The sequence below is a fragment of the Dermochelys coriacea genome, chromosome 5 (genome assembly GCF_009764565.3).
Source record: "Dermochelys coriacea isolate rDerCor1 chromosome 5, rDerCor1.pri.v4, whole genome shotgun sequence".
Taxonomy (NCBI): Eukaryota; Metazoa; Chordata; order Testudines; family Dermochelyidae; genus Dermochelys; species Dermochelys coriacea.
The window spans coordinates 39,863,067-39,886,245 of NC_050072.1; the positions used below are offsets into that span (position 1 = coordinate 39,863,067).

Consider the following 23,179-nt stretch of genomic DNA (forward strand, 5'->3'; position numbering starts at 1 on the left):
GTTGTATGCTAGTGCTGTCACCCTAGTTTGTGGTATAAATGACCTTTGCATGCATCCTTACAATTTATTTATATTACAGTGGGGCCTAGATATTTCAATCCGGATTGTGGCCCCATTGTGCTAGGCATTCTAGAGCTAGAAAGACACTGCCCTTCTGCAAAGTGTTTGCAACAGCTCTCCTGTACTGACTCAGCTGTCAGAGTAGCAGCCTTTCAGAGTAGCAGCCGTGTTAGTCTGTATTCGCAAAAAGAAAAGGAGTACTTGTGGCACCTTAGAGACTAACAAATTTATTAGAGCATAAGCTTTCGTGAGCTACAGCATCCGATGCATCCGATGAAGTGAGCTGTAGCTCACGAAAGCTTATGCTCAAATAAATTTGTTAGTCTCTAAGGTGCCGCAAGTACTCCTTTTCTTTTTGACTCAGCTGTGACGTTGAGTTTTAACAGATTTTTATCTGGCTGCTCTTTCAATGCTTTGGTGTTTAGTGATCTTTTCTGAACTGCTTTGTCAGGAAAGCTTACATAGTTCTTCCTTATTTTTTCTGGAATTTGTTGTAATGCATAATCTGAGGAAGTTACAGTAAGCATCTCTGCTGTGGAAACTTACATCCCGTATTGAACCCAACCATAAACTCCAAGTCTATCACAATGAGCTTACTATAGTAACATTTTAAAAACATCTCTTTCCTTCTCCTCCTCCTCCTCCTCCTGCATCCATCTTGAGTCTGTTGTATAACTTAAACAGGAATTCAATGTATATTCTGGGTATTGTGTGAACAACATGCTGTAAATGAATAACTTGCTCTAAACAAAAAGAAAAACATTAACTCTCAATTATTTGACAAACCCAAAAAGACTTATAACAAACAGCCTGGGTTGTTCTATAAAGATAGGTATGCAGAAGAGAAGGGTACAGCAACATTTGGAAGATCTCTGGGTGCCTCCGTTTTTCCAGGAGCTGCTGAATACCATTTTTCATCAGTCATAAGCGCACCATTGATTTTAGCTAAGGGAAAATGTCATTATTAGGAATGGGAATGGCTGTTTGCTTTTAAACAGGCTATAGCAGATTTTCTGATGGAAGGTCAGTGTTTTTAACAATTAGTGTTGTGCATACTTATGCTAGTAGGGAAAATTTTGTGCTAAATTATTTTTCTTAAGAACACCATCTTGACTTACTGTAATAGCAAAGGGTTACTTGTGGTTGGATTAGTCTAAATACCTTTATTGCTCAACAAAATATTAATGCTGGTATTTTACTATTCCTCTCCCTCTTCCCCCCCACCTCACCTCAGTGAGAGTTGAATCAGGCCCTTCATCAAGAGAATGGGAGACATTCAAAGCTGAGACCATTCTGAGAGTCAATCAGAAAATTATTTCTGCGCGTTTCCCTCCTCTACATCACTTCCTTTGCCTCTTCAAGATTAGTGTTCCTTTCATAATATTCATAAGCTCCTTTTGCCTCAGAAACAAGACACACCCAAGATTACTGTCAAATATTGGTCTTGAGTGATATAGCGCCTTTTAAAAGTAGTTGAGAGAAATCCACCCCACTGATCTTTTTTTTTTTCTTAAAACCTGTCTGATTTCAGCTATTAAATGGATCTATCTTCAGACTTTTTTCTCTCTTTAAAAACCAGTTATTACTTTTTTTTGTTCTTGTTCACATTTCAGCTTAAAATTTGGCTTTTCATAGAGGGAGAGGTGATTGGTTGCTTGGTTACAGGGTATTTACTTGTGTCTGAAATTGGGCTGCAGACCTAATGGCTCTTCACTTCAAAAAAGTAAGATTACCTGTTAAATATAACTGTAACTCATAGATCTGAAGTAGGGAGAACATTTTCAGTTATTAGGAAAGTAAACAGCAGCTTTCCTAAAAATAGTGCCCATGTTGTCTGTTTGTCAGGCAAGCCATTTTCTAAGATATTTAGGGCTGCTGACAGTGGTGAAAATTTATCGTTTATTTAATAACACTATCTTTGTTTTTTCCTTGTCATGTTACTTTAAGGATATTTTAATGAAAGCAAGATTTTTTTTTTTAGTTTGCGTTCACTTGATCATGTTGCTTTTTCTGCACTTGCAGTCATAGTCCCTTATTTGTGATATTGCAAAGGGTTGCTGTGGCAGTTATTGGCATTTTCCAAATATGTTGTGTGATGTGAAAACTAAGAAGCAAAAGATGACAAAACCACTTTATTCTTAGGTTATGATGAGGGAAGCAAAAAAAACCAAAATATTGTTCATTGGCAGGTATATCTCCAAACAAAGTTTTCTCCTTTGTTTGTTTTTTATAGTTTATTATAAGATGTACAATTCAGTGTGGTTTTTAAGGATGCAAAGTTAGTTTTACCTGATCCCATGTAAAAAAAACCAAAACCTTTACCAAGGAATCAGTCTGGAGAGCTAGAGATGATGATCTGTACTGCCATGCAGAAGACCAAGGTTTGACTTCCATACTTAGGCCTTGTCTATACTTGAAAGTTTTGCTGCTTTAACTTTGCTAGCAAACCCCACCTCATGTAGATGCAGTATAAAACTGCTTCTACTGCTTATAGTTTATTCCTCTTTGCCAAAGAGATATAAGCTATACTGATAACTGCATCTACTCTATGGGCTTGGTTACACTTACATTTTATAGCGCTCTAACTTGTCGGTTCAGGGGGGTGAAAAATCACCTCCCTGAGCGCAGCAAGTCAGAGCGCTTTAAAGTGTTAGTGTAAGCAGGCTCTGAGCTCTGGGAGCTGCTCTCCCAGTACTCAGAGCTGATCCCCTCGTGGGGGTGGATTACCAGGAGCGCTGGGAGAGCTCTGTCCCAGCGCTCGCATGCGACCACACTCGCACTTCAAAACGCTGCCGCAGGAGCGTTCCTGCAACTGCATTTTGAAGTTTCCAGTGTAGCCATGCCCTAAGGCTTTTACTGGCATGACAATGTCAGTTAAAAAAATTGTCACAGCTCACATTGACATTGCCATGCCAGTAAAACTTAAGGCCACATCTACACTACAAACTTCAGTTGACACAAGTTATGTAGGCATACGGCCACTGTGGTTAGCATATCGCTTGTGTGCATACATACTTCGCTGTTTGTCTCAGCCCTGTGCATACTTACCAGGAGTGCTTGTGTCAGTGTAAAGTGCAGTGCACCATGGGTAGGTATCCCAGTATGCCCTGTGTGGCTGTCCAGCACAATTCCTTTTGGGAAATTTTAGCTGTGTTGTGGGGTAGAAATGACTGATAAACCCCACAAACCTGTGTGGCACTTTTTTGGTCTGTCATCTCTAACAGAAGCCTGGAGCCTACAGAGCTTTGCACGATTTTCATGACCATTGCAAGTCATGCTTCTCCTGTATTTGCAGACCCACAGGAAGAACTGTAATTACAGGGGATGTGACTCTGTTTGAGGACAGATTGCTAAGGGAGATGGAGGAAAAACAATTCAAGGTAGTTGGTGACCTTTATGGAGAACCTACAGACAGTGAAGTGCCGAGAAGTGACTGTAGAACTTCTGGATGTAAAAGGCCACATTCCTAGATCTGTGTATCAACCTCACCCCAGCCCTCAGGGCAGGGACACCAGAAGGAGAGATGCACGGAGAGTGGAGAAATGAATGGCTATCATGCTCTGAATGCTTGCAGTGCTGGATTGCTTCCAGTCAGTGGGAAATCATTTCGGTGTTGGAAAATCCATATTGGGGGCCATTGTCATGTAAGTGTATAGGGTCATTCATGGTCTCCTGCAATGTGCAGGACATAGAGAATGGAATTTTGCAGCAATGCAGTTCCTGAACAATAGTGGGTTGATAGACAGCATGCATATCTCTATTTCAACACCAGCCCACCTTACAACAGAATACATTACCTGAAAGCGCTACTTTTCTGTTATGCAAATGTTGATGAATCACCAGGGATGCTTCAATGATAAATGTGGGCTGGTCAGGGAAAGTGCCTGATGCTTCCATCTTTAAGAACACAGGACTGTTCAGAAAGCTGCAAGCAGGGGCATTCTTTCTTGACTGGAGGATTATCAAAGGCGACATTGAAATGCTAATAGTGATTCTGTGGGACCCAGCCTGTTCCTTGTTCCCATAGCTCATGAAGCCCTGTGCTGGCCACCTCAACAGCACCAACGAAAGATTCAGCTACTATCTCGGCAGAAGCACAATGAAGTTGAATGTACCTTCAGTAGATTGAAGGGATGCTGGTGGTGTTTACTAACAAGATTGGATCTCCATGAGAAAAGGATCTCAATGATTTTAGCTACATGTTGTGTCCTGCATAATATCTGTGAGGCAAACGGGGAAAAGCTGCCACTAGGGTGGAAGTGGAGCAACTGTTTTCTGAGTTTTGAGCAGCCAGACACAAGAGGCACAATAAGAGTCCAATGTGAAGTTTCTCACTTGGGGGAGGCTTTGAAGAGTACCGTAGTGGTTTGTCACAGTTATGTTCTGTGCTGGACTATTATCTGGGCCTGGAGCTTTAGGTTATGCTAGGAATTGGATAGTGCTTGATGTGAATTTATAAATATGACCAGATGTTTTCCTGAAGCTGTATATTATGTGATGCTTGCCGGACATTTACAAGTAGTTTCCTTTGAGTATCAGTATGTTGAGCATCCTCTCCATAGTCCTTTTCTTTGTCCTCCTCATCAGGGTCAAATGTTCTGCAGGTGTGGACGGGGCACCTCTGATTAAAAACACAGGTAACTATCATTGGATTTACAGTCACAATGGGAAGGGAAAAGTTTCAAAACACTCTTCTCTTATTCCCATAAAAATTTTTAATGAGACAAGCTTATTTGCTCTTCAGCTTTGGAGCGCCTCTCAACAGCACCACTTCCCAGCTCCAGCCACGGTGAGTATGGCCTACCAGGAGCAAGAGAGGGAAGAAATTTCAGTTGCATAAAACAATAAAATTTCAGTCCCTATTCCATGGGCAAAGATATAGGGCAGTGGCACTGAATATTGTACTATGTATCATGGGTAGGGGTGGTTTTAGCTGATATCTCACTCTTGAGGGCCACAAAGGCACAGAGAGCATGTCTGCTACTGGTGTCCCAAAGCCATCTGGGCCCAATTTGGTGCTATCTTGTTTACTGCAGTGGTGCCAGCCGAACCCATTGTGGAGTGGCATGGGGAAGTGTCCTACCACGGATGAAGAAATGAGGCAGCCATTCCTAGAAAACTTGGGGAGAGAATTGCAGAGTATCTCCATGAAAGTTTCATTGAGATCTAAAAGGATACAAGGGACATCCCTATGTACAAAAACAAAGTACTCAGCCTGTCCTCCCCTTTCCCCTCCTCCCCCCCCCAGCAGATACCAACTTCATCTCTCTTTATTATACTTCTACCTCCTCTTGTAGGAGTAAAACAAAGTCACTATCTGTGTCTTGTTAACTTGGGGATGGGCCAGGCACCATCTTTAAATTTGAACACTAAGGAAAAATGCTTGCATGCACTTACCCAGGGCTTCTTCCTTTTCACTGGGCTCATCCGTGTTTGACTGGCAGAACTGGATATTCTGTGATGGAGCTCGAACAGGTCCTGGCTCGTGGTATAGCTGGATCCCCCACCACATCCTTCCCCCTCTACCCTGCTGTCCATGACAAGGCTCTCTATCTTGGCCTCTTTTGAGATATCCACAATGATCTGTGGGGTACTAATGGAGTCTCTACCAAGTATGGCATGCAGCTTGTAAAAGCCTGTGGCTCAGCACCAGATCAATTTGTTGGCCCTTGTGGTATGCCTGCTGCAGTTCCTTCATTTTCACATGGCACTGCTGCTGATCCCTGTCATACCCCTTTACATGCATCCTCCATGTAGTCTTTTTGTAGATGGTCATATTTCAATGGTTGGTCTGTAATTGTGCCTGCACAACTTCTTCTTCCTGCAGGCTCAGGTGGTCCAGTATGTCCTGTTTGCTCAAGACAGGAGCACGTCTAGTGCTTGGTGCCGACGTTGCCAGTTGGGCAGTTGCACACGACAAGAGAGAGCTCCTTGGTGTGCTTGTCACAGTGGGCAATCAGGAAGAGAGATTACAAAAATATGGGGAGTTTTTTTTAAAGGGGAAGGTGGCTTCCCTTGCTGTAACCCCTGGGCAGTGGAGTTCACAGTTGTGACCAGAGCAGTCCCTGTCATAGGGAATGGGACATGGTGGGACAGCTGTTGGAGGACTGTTGGGGATTACAGAGGTCTATATTCATACTGCATCGACATCAGTAAGTCGACTGTGACTCAATACCTTTTGGAGAAGTGGCTTTGCTGCGTCACTGTAATGGGGCACTCAGCTGGAGACAAATTTGAGTGTAGACACATGTACAAATAGATCAATGGAAGGCAACTTGCATTGATCTAACTTGGTAGTATAGATCAGGCCTACGTCTCTTGTTCTCTAGGCTGAGAGCAGTGTTGAGTAAGCTGCTCTCCTTGATCAGTGGTGACCACCATGGGTGATGTGGGAGTGATACAAAAATCATACTTTTTGCCCAGAAGATAAGGAGTGGAACTTGGAAGAATCCTAGAGGGTGCATACACACAAGGTGTAGTTCTAAGAAGAATGTGACAGCCCTATTGGATGTGAGGATTTAGAGCAATGACAAATCTTGTGTGTGCACATCTGTAGAAAAAGTATTTTAACTTAGTCTAGAAATAATTCTTTTTGGGTGTTTGGGCTAAATTTTATCAATAGCTTTTAGTAAAGTCATTTGAGAAGTCATGGCAAACTTCCTTTTATTAAAGGCAAGCCTTTAGTGTGCTGTGATTTAAAAAAAAGGCTTTATTCAGTGTTTCATTGCAAGTAACAAAAATCAGACACTTGCTTTGTAAACCAAGGTCATTTTTTTTTTTTAAACAAAGGAAATGCTATAATCAGAGTTAACACATCACTGTGTTTTAGAGGCGGGTGAAAGCCCCTGTAATGCATGTAGGCAGCTGTACAGTTCTCAGGCCTGGAGGTCTGAGAGGACAGACTTTGAGGAAAGTCTTGGTAAAAATTTAGTCAACAGCCAAATTTTGCATATACCCTGGCATTCTGTATGAGGTGGGAAAACCTCATGATGCTGGGGTATAACGTTCGCTTAAGGTCCACTGATGTAGTCATTGTTTTAATGTTGTTGCTGAGCTGCCATGCTCACTTCCAAAAAAGCGATGAACTTTCAAGCTGTCAGTGAAGTGTGTGTGTGTGTGTGTGTGTGTGTGTGTGTGTGTGTGTGTGTGGTGCTATCGTTGTAATCCACCCTCTTCCTGGTATGTAAAAATTCCCAACATGTTAAATCATAACTATTTTCTTTATATTTTCTGTGGCAAAACTCCATCTTTAGTGTGTGTTGGGTGCAGTTCAGTAGTGATGCAAAACTTACTCTAGACGATACATACTTTCAAGACATAAACTACACCATACATGCTGAATATTTGTAGCATACAACAAATACCTTGTATGCTGCTGCTTAACCTTTCTTTCTCTCCAAGTTACCTTTATACAGGCACTTTCAAGATACAATGGCTGTAAGTAGTTTCCTTTTAAACCACAACTTTCTCTGGTTTATAAATTGTCTATTTAAATTAGCTCCAGGTGGAGTGTTGGCATACAAGTCTTTAACTTGAAAATTAAATTTATTTCTTTTAGGTTTGTCAAGGTTCCTTCCCCACTCTGAACTCTAGGGTACAGATGTGGGTACCTGCATGAAACCCCCCCTAAGCTTATTTTTACCAGCTTAGGTTAAAACTTCTCCAAGGTACAAACTATTTTACCTTTTGCCTTTGGACTTTATTGCTGCCAACACCAAGCGTCTAACAAATAAATATATAACAGGGAAAGAGCCCGCTTGGAAATGTGTTTCCCCCCAAAATCCTCACAAACCCTATACCCCCTTTCCTGGGGAAGGCTTGATAAAACTCCTCACCAATTTGCACAGGTGAACACAGACCCAAACCCTTGGATCTTAAGAACAATGAAAAAGCAATCAGGTTCTTAAAAGAAGAATTTTAATTGAAGAAAAAGTAAAAGAATCGCCTCTGTAAAATCAGGATGGTAAATACCTTATAGGGTAATCAGATTCAAAACATAGAGAATCCCTCTAGTCAAAACCTTAAGCTACAAAAAGACACAAAACCAGGAATCTACATTCCATTCAGCACAGCTTATTTTGTCAGCCGTTTAAACAAAACAGAACCTAACGCATATCTAACTAGATTACTTACTAAGTTCTAAGACTCCATTCCTTTTCTGTTCCCAGTAAAAGCCTCACACAGACAGAGAGAACCTTTGTCGTGTCCCCCACCCCCCCAGCTTTGAAAATATCTTGTCTCCTCATTGGTCATTTTGGTCAGGTGCCAGCGAGGTTATCCTAGCTTCTTAACCCTTTACAAGTGAAAGAGGTTTTTCCTTGGGCCTGGAGGGATTTTAAAGGTGTTTACCCTTCCCTTTATATTTATGACAAGGGTATATTAAAGTTCACACAAAATTTAGTTTAGGAAATGTCTTTGTACGCTTTAATTTAATTTAAAACCATTTCCACCTTAAAAGAGTAAATTGGACAGATGGTGAATATGGTCTAAACTCTTGCTTGCCCTGGAAAAAATAACAACCAGTCAGCTACTGAGTTTTGAAAAATGGATAAAGGAAACACTCAAGAACTATTTTCCATGAGGATTTGTAGTGGCTTGAGAGGAGTGGTGAAGCAAAAGCTTACTTGTCACGTGCTTTTAGTCCACACAATATTAATGAATGTGCCAAGAGATACAGTATTCATGTCTTATCTGGCAGACCAGTCTGCTAATTCCATTTTAAATGATCATTTCAGATGGATCGTATGATGGTATGATAAGCCCACTTTAAAATTGTGTAAGAAAGAATTCTCCACATTGGGCTCTCTAGAAAAAATCCCTATTTCTCAGCTCAGGCTCATTTAAATTCTTCCTTGCCTTTGCTGTTACTTTTTCTCCCAAGAAGGGCCTATAATAAGTAACTGCAGTGCACATCTACTATCCCCCTCCCTTACCATCTCATTCATCTTCAGAACTGTGTGCAGGGATTTAGCCATACATCTTCTGTTTACCTTTATGGGAGCAATATAGGTAATCCTTGTTTGCCGCTTGGAAACATTTAGGGGGTTAACCGATCCATCAATTTTAAGAAAAAGCTGTGTTGTCCAAATGCTGTTGCTGGTACACTTCATTTCAGTTTTAAGATCATGAATGCATATTGGATGCAGTGTGATAGTGTATTCTAGAGCAGGGGTCAGCAACCTTTCAGAAGTGGTGTTCCAAGTCTTCATTCATTCACTCTAATTTAAGGTTTCGTGTGCCAGTAATGCATTTTAATGTTTTTTAGAAGGTCTCTCTATAAGTCTATATATTATATAACTAAACTATTGTCGTATGTAAACAAGGTTTTCAAAATGTTTAAGAAGCTTCATTTAAAAATAAATTAAAATGCTGATCTTACGCCGCCAGCCCGCTGCCAGCCTGCGATTCCGTTCTCCTAGGCCGGCAGCAGGCTGATCGGGGCCTGCGGCCAGGACCCTGGCTGGCAAGGGGCCGGCAGCCAGAACTCCAGACCGGCAGCAGGCTGAATGGGGCCAGCAGCCGGGACCCCACACCGGCAGTGGGCTGAGCCACTCAGCCCACTGCGACTTAGCCCGCTGCCCATCTGGGGTTCTGTCCGCTGGCTCCTGCCAGCCAGGGTCTCGGCTGCCGGCACTGCTCAGCCCGCTGCTGGTCTGGGGTCCCGGCCCTGCCCACATAGAGTGGGTACCTACCTTCTCCCTGGTTCTAGCCCATTCTCTCTCTCTCTCTCTCTCTCTCTCTCTCTCTGCACTGAGCACAGGGCTGGGGGTGAAAGAGCAGCCTGGGGGTTGGGGTGTAGAGTCTGGCCAGGAGCTAGAATGAGGGAGGGGCTCAAGGTTGGGGCAGGAGGTTTGGGTGTGGAGTGCTTACCCGGGCAGCTCCCAATTGGTGCAAGGGGTGCAGGTGGGAATGTGTGGTGGGTGCAGGAGTCAGGGCAGAAGGCTAGGGGCATGTGAGGAGGGTGCAGGAGTCAGACATGGGGGGGGGGTGGGGGTGCTGGAGTCAGGGCAGGAGGCTGAGGGTGTGTGAGGGGGGTTCAGGGGTCAGGGCAGAGGGCTGGGTTGTGGGGGGTGGAGGGGTCAGGCTGGGTGTGTGGACTTGGGTTGTGGGGGTGCTCCCAGCCCCCTGCCCTGAGCGGCTCACGGCAGGGGGCTGGAGGGGATATGCCCTGGTTCCACCCCACAGCCCTGTCCCCACTTCTTCTCCGCCTCCTCCCTGGAGCAGCACGCGCTTCGGCTCCGCTTCTCCCCCTCCCTTGCAAGGGCCATCAGCTGATTGGCAGCAGGGAGGGAGAGGCGGAGAGGCAGGAACCCAGCACAGTGGGGGAAGATGCGGGGGAGAGGGGAGCTTGCCTGCTCTGCAGCAGCAGCCAGCAGGACCAAGCTTCTTCACTCTGCCCCAGTGGGAGGGGGGCAGAGAAGAGCGGGCCGGGGTGGGCAGGATTTTTAATGGCACGCTGCTGCCTGTCGGGGTCCTGGCCTGGGTTCGGCAGCGGGCTGAGCGGGGCCGGCAGCTGGGACCCGACAGACAGCAGCGTGCCATTAAAAATCGGCTCGCCTGCCATCCTTGGCACGCGTGCCATCCGTTGCCGACCCCTGCTCTAGAGATGCATTACAGCAAGCTATTCAAAATCGCTTCTTAATCTTTAGGATATTTCAGTAATCCAGTTCTGACATTCTTATATTTTCTGGAAAGAATAAACTAAACCCAGTGGTTGTGTTTTAATCAGAAGTTTCTGGTAACTGTATAAACCAGACAAGTGTAGCTTAGAATGGCTTATGCCATCAAAATTCTGGACTGTAAAGATGTATTTTTAATTTGTATAATTCAGGTGTAGTTTTTTTCCTTATAATTGGATTTAAAGAGTAGCTCTTCTCTCTGAAAAGGGAGTTTCAACTAGACATGTTTTTAAAGGGAAAGTATACTTAAAATTGTGATACTTTAGCATATGTCATTTATAAATAAGTGTGAATATGGGGCTCAAAAGTTAAATAACCAGTGATATGTCATCAATTAGTGTATCTGTGCCCACTTGGAACAGGTTTCTAATTTTAGATTTTTTTCTTTTTTGTCTGGACTGGTATCATTTTATGATCATTGCAGTGCTGAGCTATAGTACATTGTGCACGTAGAATTTTCAAAGCTTTAAATTCTAAATTAATTAGATTTTAAAATAAATAAATAAAACTGCACCAAATTCCTTCCCCTTCTCCTTGCCTTTATGCACAATCCCACTATATCCTTGAGCAACAGAAAGGTAAAACCCATCATAAACTTGAACATACTTTAATTTTCTACAAATTTTTTTTCATAAACACAGAATATCAAATTTGAGAACATCAGAGGATACTTCAGTATAATATGGCAGTGGAAATTATTTTCAAATTTTTAGTTTGGAGTGAAGCATCATCTGAAACTCAGTGTTTACTACAGTACTCTGCTTTATAAGGATGTGTTAGGTAAGAGTATCTGATACTAACAGTTATAATCTGGCTGCTGAAAGATACAAAATCATTTTGCAGTGATTGCTTCAAATTTTCATACTAATGGCCCTTCAGGGCACAGTTCCCTTTTTGAAATATAGCGCCTGAAAACTTCAGTTATTTAATATCACTGTTTTTCTGCAGTCAAGCAGCTCCTTGTTTGTCTTTGAATGAATGTTTAAACAGAAGTGAAATTGCATAGCAAATGAACCACACTTCATATGTATCAAATGTTTTAACTGACTTCCTAGGCACACTTTTTTCAAAAACACAAGACTCTTGCAGATTGCAAAATGTCAGGATGGCTTTAACTATTGGTCCTATGCTATTGTTAAAGATACTAAAACAATTAATTGCAGCCGCTGAAGGGAAAAGGTGAAACATACTTGCTCTGATAAATAGTTTATGTGCAATGAATGTAGACTTCTTTGCTTCAAACCCTTTTGTCAATAGATTGACAAATGAGGTAACAAATATCAATGATACTATTATAGTTTCTGTATTGTATTTTCTAAATAGATGTAAGTGAACATTTAACATCAGGGAAGATATGATTTTTTTTTTTTTTTTTTTAAAGAAGATTCAAATTGCAACTTCAGAAGGAAGTGCTGTGAAGAAATGTTACAGGTTTGTAGCAGTGGAGGCTTCCTTTCATCTGAGGCTCAACAGGAGGTGAAATGTCAATATCTGAGTTCCACTGGGAGTAACTATTCCTTGGTCTTCTCCAAGGAGTATGGACATCTCTCTGCCTGTCAGGCGATAAATTACTGCAAATGAAAAGTTGTAGTAGCTCTTGCTATGCTTGTAGAGAAAGGAAGTCTGTTTACTTCTGCTACAAACTGTCAATTAAATTTTAGTAGGATATTGAAAGGCTAGTTTTTAAAAGGCTAAATGTGCAAAGGAGGGGAAAATGGAGCAAAAACCATTTTACTATTTAATATTCTGCATTGCTGTGGGAGACGCATTCAAAAGGTAATACAGAGCAACAGTTGATACATTTGTTACAGCTTAACTGTACTTCTGAGATCGCTCTTGCTGTGTGTTAACTTTTTTAGACAATGTATATTCAATTTCTTCCATTTGCTGTTAATGTGCAAAGAGAAAAGAGGGCAAAATATTGCTTCATAATTTAAATACTAGTATGTTAAGACATGGCTGATTAGGAATGTCCGTATTTTAGGCTGCAATAAAATGTGATGGTCTTTTTTTGTTTAAACCTGCTGTCGTCCTACAAGTGTAATGTATTGCTCAGATCAGGATCTTATTACTAATGTTAACATTTACAGACTGTTATTGGAAAAAAAATGTATGATGTCCTAAAAAAAAGCCTTTTCTATGTCTGTCGAACGTGAGTAGGAATTTAAAATACTGTTTAATTTTATTCCAAATATTTCTCAAGAGACCTTCATCTTCCCAAAAAAACAGTAACTATTTATTTAAATTTGAGATTTAATTATATGTTAAAAGTCAAATCGATAACATTAGGCAAGATCATTTGTAGCACAAGTTTTTCCAAACAGCCCTGCAGAGCGTTTGACCTTATTCCTCTTGACATTGATGAGAGTTTTGCAGTTGATGTCAGCAGGAGTAGGTTGGTCTTAGGCCTTCGGCCTAATCTGCATCACCATTAGTATTAAAGTTCTAGGTATTTTCTAAGTACATAGACGAAGACTGGAAATAGCTCCAAAGTAGATAGGGAACTTGATAAAAGAAGAATCTCTCTATAAAAGCAGCTGAGCCAACTGATCTAATTTGTATTCATTTGTGGTAAAGGAACATATCGTTTAAATACTGTATTTGAAACTGTCTAATGCTTAACCATTACATTAAAGTAATATGTCCTGAATATTTTTTTTTTAAAAAAATCTTTTTTTTTTTTTTTTTTTTTTTTTAAATTATGGGGTTTTCTGCTCCTTCTGTATTTTAGTGCTTTGGGTGGATCTGAGAGCAACAACACAAAACATATTTGAGGCTTGCTCTTTCTCCCATCCCTTTCTTTTCCATGCACGTTCTAGCTTACTGTCTCTTCAGTTTCAGTGTCAGCTCTGCTATTGCTGTAACTGGCAAACATCCTTCTCGAAAGCCTGGGTTAGAGTGTGAATGTGACACTGAGGAAGGTATCAGAATAATGGAACTGAATGTAACGCAAACAGTGATGCTGACTATGCAGTGTGATGTAAAATGTACAGTGTAAACAAATGGAAAAAATGGGGAGTGTTTCTTCTAAAAATCTTTCAGTTCTCGTAATTTGAAGGGTTTCTTGTAACAACTGTAGGCACAAGGTTGTTGGCCAGCATCATGATTTTTCCAGCTGACGTAGTGTCCCTTTGGTGCTGCAGTTTTGCTAACAATATTTATTTCAGGAAGAGTGTTTTGAAATCGGTTTTTAAAATTTGTTTTAAAGCGTATTTGATATTCTTCCTCAGCTATAATAAATGTGTATGGTAGTAACGTTCTCTAGTGCTCATGCTGATATGACATTTTGATATTCAGTATATCCCAGTGTCTTGGAGAAAATTTACTAAGCCAAATTTACTGTTTACATAAATGAGTGCATTCCATTATAATGGAGTCACATCTTTTGCTTATGCTGTTGATGAATTTGGCTCATTGCACGTAAGATCCATTTCCATGCTCATAAACAAAACAAACAAAAAAACCCCTAAAGTACAGCATAAAGGAATCATGAAGTTAAAATAGTAACAGATTTAAAAATCCTGTTTTCATGAGGGAAAAACAAAGTTGGGTTGAGCACAGACTCTCAGAAGTACAACCTTTGTAATAATGAAATATGGATGCAACAGGCAACTTGGGGGGTGGAGGGGACTTGCTATAAATATCTATTGAAGCAAATAATTTTTTCCCCATATAAGACTGACCCGTTCCTTTGCCTCTTTCCTCCACCACAGTACAGAGGAAAGTGAGTTCATAATGCAAACTACTAAACATTTGAATGTTAATTCTAGCACAGAATTAGAAGGCTATCTTTTCATATATTTTTAGTAACTGTAGAACTTTCCATCTCCAAAGTGCAGTACAAACATTAACTTATTTTACCACATCATCCCCAGGGGGGCGGGGGTAAGCATTAACTCCAGCTTACTGATGATGAAATGAAGATAGAAAGGTTATAAGTGACATGCATAGCAAGTCAGTGGTAGAACAGAAATTAGGACTCAAGAGTTTCTGATGACAAAGCATGTGCTCCATATAATTAGAGAGCACCTCCTCTCACTTACCAATAGAATGTTAAAACTTGCTAGTAGATGCAGTCTGTATCTGTGGAATTTAAAAAAATTACTGTTATAAGAATTTTCAAGGTTACTGGGGAGGCTTGCCACTGGTGTGATCAGGCTCAACTCTTTCTTTCTATAATTTCTTTTGCCAGAGTGAACGTTTTGTTGATTACCAAGCTTTTATGAACACTTTATACAAAGGGGAGGAAATGCTTCTTGAAAAGCTTTTTGACTGCATCAGTAGGCTTTCTTGGATATGAAAAAGGCATTTAGAGCACAATAAAGAATGTATTTTGTATATGTAGCCATGAAAGCTATATCTTTTTTTAAAAAAAAAAAAGATGCATTTCATTTCTCAAAAGTAGATAATTGCTTTTCTTTGTTTAAAAAGGAAAAAATACTTGACAGTGAGATTATAACAACATTTTACTGAATAATGTAAGGTCTCTTGTTTTTTCTTGCACAGGTTTCCACTTGAGCGGCACGGTGACAGATCCTGCAATGCAATCGGAGCCAGAAACTGTTTGCAAGGTAGCTATCAGCTTTGATCGTTGCAAGATTACCTCAGTGACCTGTAGCTGTGGAAACAAGGACATATTTTACTGTGCACACGTTGTGGCACTCTCTTTATACCGGATCCGCAAGCCAGATCAGGTCAAACTGCATCTTCCCATTTCAGAGACACTCTTTCAAATGAACAGAGACCAACTACAAAAGTTTGTACAGTATTTGATCACAATGCACCATACAGAAGTTTTGCCAACAGCTCAGAAATTAGCAGATGAAATTCTTTCTCAGAATTCAGAAATCAATCAAGTGCATGGTAAGTTTAGCAGCTGCTTTTCCTTGTTTCCCCTTTGTTCACCTGTTGTAGTTTCTTTTTTTTTCGTGTGTGTGTGGAGTTGAAAAAATAGGTAATGTATGTAAATGTGGATCATTATTCTACCATTACTTTAAGATGGCTTGAAAAAAACTTGCTAGTTTGCAAGAGAAACCATGTATAAGCAATAAGAATGATCTATATTGCAATATCTTATAACTAATGTAGCAATGTAGTCTGATCCATATTACAATCATATATTTGTTTCTGCTCTTCTTTCTACAGCCATCTTATTAAGAATACCTATTTTGCAGTAAATGTACTGAATATATTTTTGTTAGTTTCTCTTTACTGTTAATCTTTGAAATTCTGCTTATCCATAGCTTCATTTCTAAGGCACTCTTAAAAGAAGCAGAAAAACAGATACAATCTGTTTTTAATTTTCTTTCATTACACTAAGTTTTCTGCGGTCCTTTTTGTTTGGGTTTTGTTCTGCATTGGAGTCAGGAGAGGAAATGAGAAAGGATAGTGTATTAAAAATATCAGGCCAATTGGCAAAAAACTGTTCTAGCCTAGCCATTGCAGTAACATTAGGTGCAGTTGTTTGGTGAGGAAGCATATTTGACTGACTTTGTTCATTAAAGAGCCGCTTGGTTTTGTTCTGCTATAGTGCTCTGTATATAGTAAGGACTTTCCAAACATTTACGAAGATTGACCACTGCTCATAGGAGCTTTCAATACAAGGACAAACAAGTACATAAATGTCAAAGTAAAAGGAATAAGAATAGGCAATTTGTATGTACAAGTCAACTTGATTCCCTGTAGGCAGCACAGCACAAGTGGATCTTTCAGGTGGACCAAAATGTGGACATGAGAGGGCCTTCCAGATGGGAGTCACATAGAAGGCACAGGAGGATTGTTTGAGAATCAGATGGAAAGGTGAAGTTGGGAGCAATGGTGGAGTGGAGAAGATTCGGGGACAACATGACGCTTGACAAGGCAGGATAACTGGGCTGGAGAGAGTGATATGTGGAGCTTTGAAGGTGTTGACCAGAAGCTTATATTTGATAGGCTACTGGATGGGAAGCCAGTTGAAGGACTCGGAGAAAGAAGTTAAATGATCGAGGAAGATGAGTTTAGTGGCAACATTTTGTCCGGGCTGCGGGAGGAGGAGGGGTGGGTCTGTGTGTGTGTGTGTGTGTTTGGGAGGCTGGAGGAGAGGATTAATCAAGGAATATAATAAGAACCTGAAATGAGAGAGTTGGCTATGAAGGTGGAGAAAATAAAGGACTGATTAGATAAGGAGGAAGAAGCAGAAGGATTTGGAAATAGCATTCATGGGTGGGGCAAGGGATTGGAAGAGTGAAAAATAATGCCCAAGTTGTGGGTCAGAGTGACATGGAGGTTGGTGGCATAGCCTACAGTGATAGAAAAGGGGGGGGAAGAGAGAGATGCTGAAAGGAGGAAAAAGGTCTGAGTGGTAAGAGGACAGCTGGGAGAGGAGCAGCAAGCACCTTAAAGTCCCATGAGGCCAAGATGTCAAAGAGGAGAAGCTCCACAGTAACAACAAAAGCAGTACAGGGGTCAGAGGATGAGGCTAGAGTAGAGAGAGCTGGGATGCTGTACAAAATTAAAACTGTAATTCTACTAATCCTGGATTCATTGGCCTAGAAAAACCATCCACTTTATTCAGTTTGAAGTGGGGCTCCCTTCCAATTGGTAGTACTTATTTAAAAAGGCATGTTAGAAGTTGTTTGTTTTAAAACTGATATTGAAACCAAAACAATAAAATCAAAAGAAAACAAAGGTAGTAAAGCACTAAACAAGCTTTTGAAAGTGTTCATTTAAGTGTATGGGTAGGATGGGTTAAGAGTATCTATAAAACTAAAATGTTTGTCAGCTTGTGTGAATTGCAATTACATTTGCCTGAAAACTATAACAATAAGCCTATTTTAATTGCCAATATAATTATCTAGTAATCAAACAGTGGCAGGAATATACAAGTAGGAAATCCAACTTCAAATCCAAACAAGCCAAACCAATGAACCACTACAACGTGTTAGGAATGGTTTACAAGAAAAGAAACCTGTACCTCAGAAAAGGGTTTAAAAAAAAAAACAATAAAAAAACAAACTATATCCCTGATTTTTTTAAAAAAGATATTTACCAAGTTAAAATGGATACAAGTTTCTGTTAAGAAAAAGTAGAACTTTCTAATACATAGCAAATGAAGAGTATTTCAGCTATACATAGTCTCAAATCCAGAGAGTTTTAATTGTTTCCTCAATTTTTTTATTTGAAAAATATAAAAACCTCTTCCACAAAACCTATTAAACAATTAGTTTTTAGTTCTAACCATGTTGACTTACAAAAGGGTAAGATGACTATCCAATCTGCCACATCCCCATTGCCCTTAAAATGAATTTAGCTAGTTCCCAGAACAAACTTTTTTTTTTTTTAATAGCAAGTGTGATATATACTCTTTCGAATGAAAACCATGTTTTCTGCATTTGTATTGCCATGGACAGATTACTAAAATCCCTATATACATGGACTTCACTAGTCACCTTTGTATTAAGAGAACCGTTCACAGATGAATGCTGCTGAACGCTGTTTAGAGCACCAGTTGCAAAAGTCTCTTCCAAATCTGATTATGGCATGTCTTTAAAGTGCCATGCTGCACCTCTTAGTAAATGGAGAGTCAGAACAATTGAGCCAGGAAGATAATTTGGCAGCCGCATTTTGAATGGCTCTGAAGGGGACAGCATAGCTATCAAAGATAAAGAAGAGGCTTCAGTGGTGAAGATGAGGGAGGAGTTGCCTGGAGAAGATATGGCATTTTGCAAGTGTAAAGCAGGAAGAAGGAGCAAAACTTGGACATGGCCTGAGTATGTGAATCTATAGAAAGCAGAGTTAATGACAAGGTATGGTTATTGGCTTTTCCCTTGTCAAGTCTCACAATCTAAGTGTTGCCTATCTGACAAGCTCCCATATGCTTAGTGGCTGACACTGGGGATTTAATTGGGGACTTCTTAAGGCACAAGTCGCTACAGCTTGAGCCAAAGAGACAGGCACTGTAACTGAGGGCTGTAACAGACTTGTCTGTTGTGGTTTGGGCACAAGGGAAAGCACATAACACGCTAACCAGTGGGTTACCTGAGCATTGACTGGGGTCAGTACCAGGTTGTAAGGCCTTCAAGGAACACTGAGGGTAGTGCTGATGGTTCAGTAAGTGGCTTCTTCTTGGTTGGTATTGCTCTAATCCTATAAAACTGGTTTGTGAGGTCATTGTGCTGTTTGAGATACTATCCTTTTAAAATGAGGCCAAGTCTACGCTAGGCATGCTTTGCTAGTGTAGGTATATCAGCTAAGTGCTTCTGGTGTGGATGCATCTGATACAAGCAACACTGCTAGTTCTAGCATGCCTACCCTTTCTCCCCCAAGGGAAATGAGCTAAATCAGCAAAAGTCCAATTTTCCAGTATGACTGTGTCTACACTATATGGGCTTTGCTGCCACATCTAGCTGTATGGGTCGCAAATCACATCCCTGACCAACATAGTAATGCTGGCAAAAAATTGTAGTATAGACATGGCCTGGAATGTAGAACTGAAGTCCAAGATCTTGTATACCTGCCAACACTCGCTCTTTTTTTGGAAGGACTGAGTGAGAAAACAAATGTTTTGCTAACAAATAGGAACTTCCCCTCTCTTGGATAAGTACAATTAACATGTTAATACAGCTGTTCTAGTTGGTTCCATTTACAGAACTATACAGGGCTTATCTGTAACTTCCAAGTGGACTTCCTGTCCTAAATCATGCAGGACAAATTATTCTAAAGCCTGGTCTACACTAGGAGTTGAGGTCGAATTTAGCAGCGTTATTTCAATTTAACCCTGCACCCATCCACACAAAGAAGCCCTTTTTTTCTATTTAAAGGGTTCTTAAAATCGATTTCTTTACTCCACCCCCGACTAGGGGATTAGTGTTGAAATCGGCCTTGCCGGGTCGAATTTGGGGTACTGAGGACACAATTCAACGGTATTGGCCTCCGGGAGCTATCCCAGAGTGCTCAGTTGTCACCACTCTGGACGGCGTGCTCAACTCAGATGCACTGGCCAGGTAGACAGGAAAAGCCCCTCAAACTTTTGAATCTCGTTTCCTGTTTGGCCAGCGTGGCAAGCTCACCTGCACAGGTCACCATGCAGAGCTCATCATCACAGGAGACCATGCAGTCGCAGAATTGCTGATGAGCTCCAGCATGGACCGAACGGGAGGTATGGGATTTGATCGCTGTATGGGGAGATGAATCCGTGCTGGCAGAACTCCGTTCGAAAAGACGAAATGCCAAAATTTTTGAAAAAATCTCCAATGGCATGAAGGACGAGGCTATAACAGGGACCCGCAGCAGTGCCATGTGAAAATTAAGGAGCTCGGGCAAGCCCACCAAAAAACCAGAGAGGCAAACAGCCACTCCAGTTCAGAGCCCCAGACATGCTGCTTCTATGATGAGCTGCATGCCATTCTAGGGGGTGCAACCACCATTACCCCCACCCTGTGCTTTGACTCCGTCCGAGGAGTGGGAAGAAACACGGAAGCGGGTTTTGGGGGCGAGGAAGATGAGAAGGAGGAGGTGGTTGTGGATAGCTCACAACAAGAAAGCGGAGAAACTGGTTTCCCCAACAGCCAGGAACTGTTTATCACCTGGGACCCAGTACCCTCTGAACCCACCCAAGGCAGGCTCCTGGACCCTGAAGGCAGAGAAGGGATCTCTGGTGAGTGTACCTTTTATAAATATTATACATGGTTTAAAAGTAAGCGTGGTTAATTTGCCCTGGCATTCGCAGCCAGAACAGCTACTGGAAAAGTCTCTGTTAACGTGTCTGGGGATGGAGTGGAAATCCTCCGTGACATCGCCATAAAGCTCTCTTGGATATACTCCCAAAGCCTTTGCAGAAGGTTTCTGGGGAGGGCAGCCTTATTCTGTCCTCCATGGTATGACACTTTACCACGCCAGGCAAGTAGCACTTAGTCAGGAATTATTGCAGAACAAAGCATTGCAGCATATGGTCCTGGTGTTTGCTGGCATTCAAACAACATTTGTTCTTCATCTCTCTGTGTTACCCTCAGGAGAGTGATATTATTCATGGTCACCTGGTTGAAATAGGGTGGTTTTAGTAAGCGGACATTCAGAGGTCCCCGTTCCTGCTGGGCTGTTTGCCTGTGGCTGAACAGAAATCTTCCCCGCTGTTAGCCACGCAGTGGGGGGAGGGGTGAAGCCATCATCCCTGAGAATTGTTTGTGTGTGTGGGGGGGGGAAGGGGTTAGTTGGGTTTCTGCTGCACGTGAACCCAGAAACCGCAGCCCTTCCTTTTAAATTGCCAATCCATTTTTAATGGCCAACCCAACGGCAGCTACTTATGGGAAATGAGGGTGCTGCTGTTTGAAACCATTCCCACATGTTATGAAGGTTAAAGAAGCCAAAAGCCTGCAAGTCACATTCTGTTGCCTGGCCCTGCATAAGTGATCTCTCACACCAAACCGGCATACCCTCAATAAGAGGCAAAATGCAACCTTGTAATGAAAGCACATGTACTATGTAATGTTAACAGCAAGGTTTACCGTGAAAGAGTGTACCCATTGTTCTATAAAATGTCTTTTTAACTACCACTCTCCCTTTTTTTTTTCCTCCACCAGCTACATATGTTTCTCCTTCCCAGCAGCTAGCAAAGATTCGAAGGCAAAAAAAAAACGCACTCGTGATGAAATGTTCTGACCTTATGCTGTCCTCCCACACTAACAGAGCACAGCAAAATACGTGGAGGCAGACAATTTCAGAGTGCAGGAAAACACAATATGACCATGAGGAGAGGTGGCAGGCTGAAGATGGTAAGTAGCATCAGCTTGCTGAAAGAAGCTCAGGCTGCTGGAGGATCAAACTCATATGCTCCAGCATATGGCTGAGCTGCAGGAAAGACAGCAGGAGCACAGACTACCGCTACAGCCCCTGTGTAACCAACCGCCCTCCTCCCCGAGTTCCGTAGCCTCCTCACCCAGACACCCAAGAACGTGGGGGGAGGCCCCTCCGGCCACCCAGCCACTCCATCCCAGAGGATTTCCCAAGCAACAGAAGGCTGGCATTCAGTAAGTTTTTTTTGTTTTTTGTTTTTTTTTTTGTTTTGTTTTTTTTAAAGTGCTGTGTGGCCTTGTCCTTCCCTCCTCCACTACCCCTCCCAGTGCTTCCCTCCTCCACCTTCCCTCCCAGGCTACCTTGGCAGTTATCCCCCTATTTATGTGATGAATTAATAAAGAACGCGTAAATGTGAAGCAACAATGACTTTATTGCCTCTGCAAGTGGTGATTGAAGCGGGGGAGGGGAGGGTGCTTAGCTTACAGGAAAGTAGAGTGAACCCAGGGGGTCAGGGTTTCCATCAAGGAGAAACAAACAGAACTTTCACACCATAGCCTGGCCAGTAATGAAACTGTTCTTCGAAGCTTCTCTGATGCGCACCGCCTCCTCCTGTGCTCTTCTAACCGCCCTGGCGTCTGGCTGCGTGTAATCAGTGGCCAGGCGATTTGTCTCAACCTCCCACCCCGCCATAAATGTCTTCCCCCTTACTCACACAGATTGTGGAGTGCACAGAAAGCAGCAAAAACAATGGGAATATTGGTTTCACTGAGGTCTAAATGACTCAGTAAACTGCGCCAGCGCGCTTTTAAATGCCCAAATGCACATTCTACCACCATTCTGCACTTGCTCAGCCTGTAGTTGAACATCTCCTGACTACTGTCCAGGGTCTCGGTGTATGGCTTCCTGAGCCATGGCATTAAGAGGTAGGCTGGGTCCCCAAGGATAACTGTAGGCATTTCAACATCCCCAAGGGTTATTTTCTAGTCTGGAAAGTAAGTCCCTTCCTGCAGCTGTTGAAACAGACCAGAGTTCCTGAAGATGCGAGCATAGTATACCTTTCCTGGACGTCCCACGTTGATGTTGATGAAACATCCCTTGTGATCCACCAGTGCTTGCGGCACCATTGAAAAGTACCCCTTGAGGTTTATGTACTCGCTGCCTTGGTGCTCTGGTGCCAAGATAGGGATATGGGTTCTATCTATTGCCCCACCAGTTAGGGAATCACATTGCAGCAAAGCCATCCACTGTGACCTGCACATTTCCTAGAGTCACTACCCTTGATATCAGCAGCTCAGTGATAGCATTGGCTACTTGCATCACAGCAGCCTCCACAGTAGATTTGCCCACTCCAAATTGATTCCCGACTGACCGGTAACTGTCTGGCGTTGCAAGCTTCCACAGGGCTATTGCCACTCTCTTGTGAACTGTGAGGGCTGCTCTCATCTTGGTATTCTTGCACTTCAGGGCAGAGGAAAGCAAGTCACAAGTTCCATGAAAGTGCCCTTATGCATGCGAAAGTTTTGCAGCCACTGGGAATCGTCCCAGACCCGCAAGACTATGCGGTTCCACCACTCTGCTTGTTTCCTGGGCCCAGAATCGGTGTTCCACACCATGAACCTGCCCAATTGACACCATTGCAGGGAGCTGTACTTTGTGAGAAGTCTATGTCC

General features: G+C 42.0%; 1 protein-coding gene across 3 annotated transcripts in view; it reads left to right on the plus strand.

The window, feature by feature from the left end:
- ZSWIM6 (zinc finger SWIM-type containing 6) overlaps positions 1–23,179 on the plus strand; it is a 162,561-nt gene that overhangs the window by 67,054 nt on the left and 72,328 nt on the right. For all 3 annotated transcript variants that reach the window (XM_038401337.2, XM_043514847.1, XM_043514848.1), the window contains exon 2: positions 15,246–15,602. In XM_038401337.2, the coding sequence (XP_038257265.1) occupies positions 15,246–15,602 (357 nt within the window). The remainder of the gene's footprint in view (positions 1–15,245; positions 15,603–23,179) is intronic.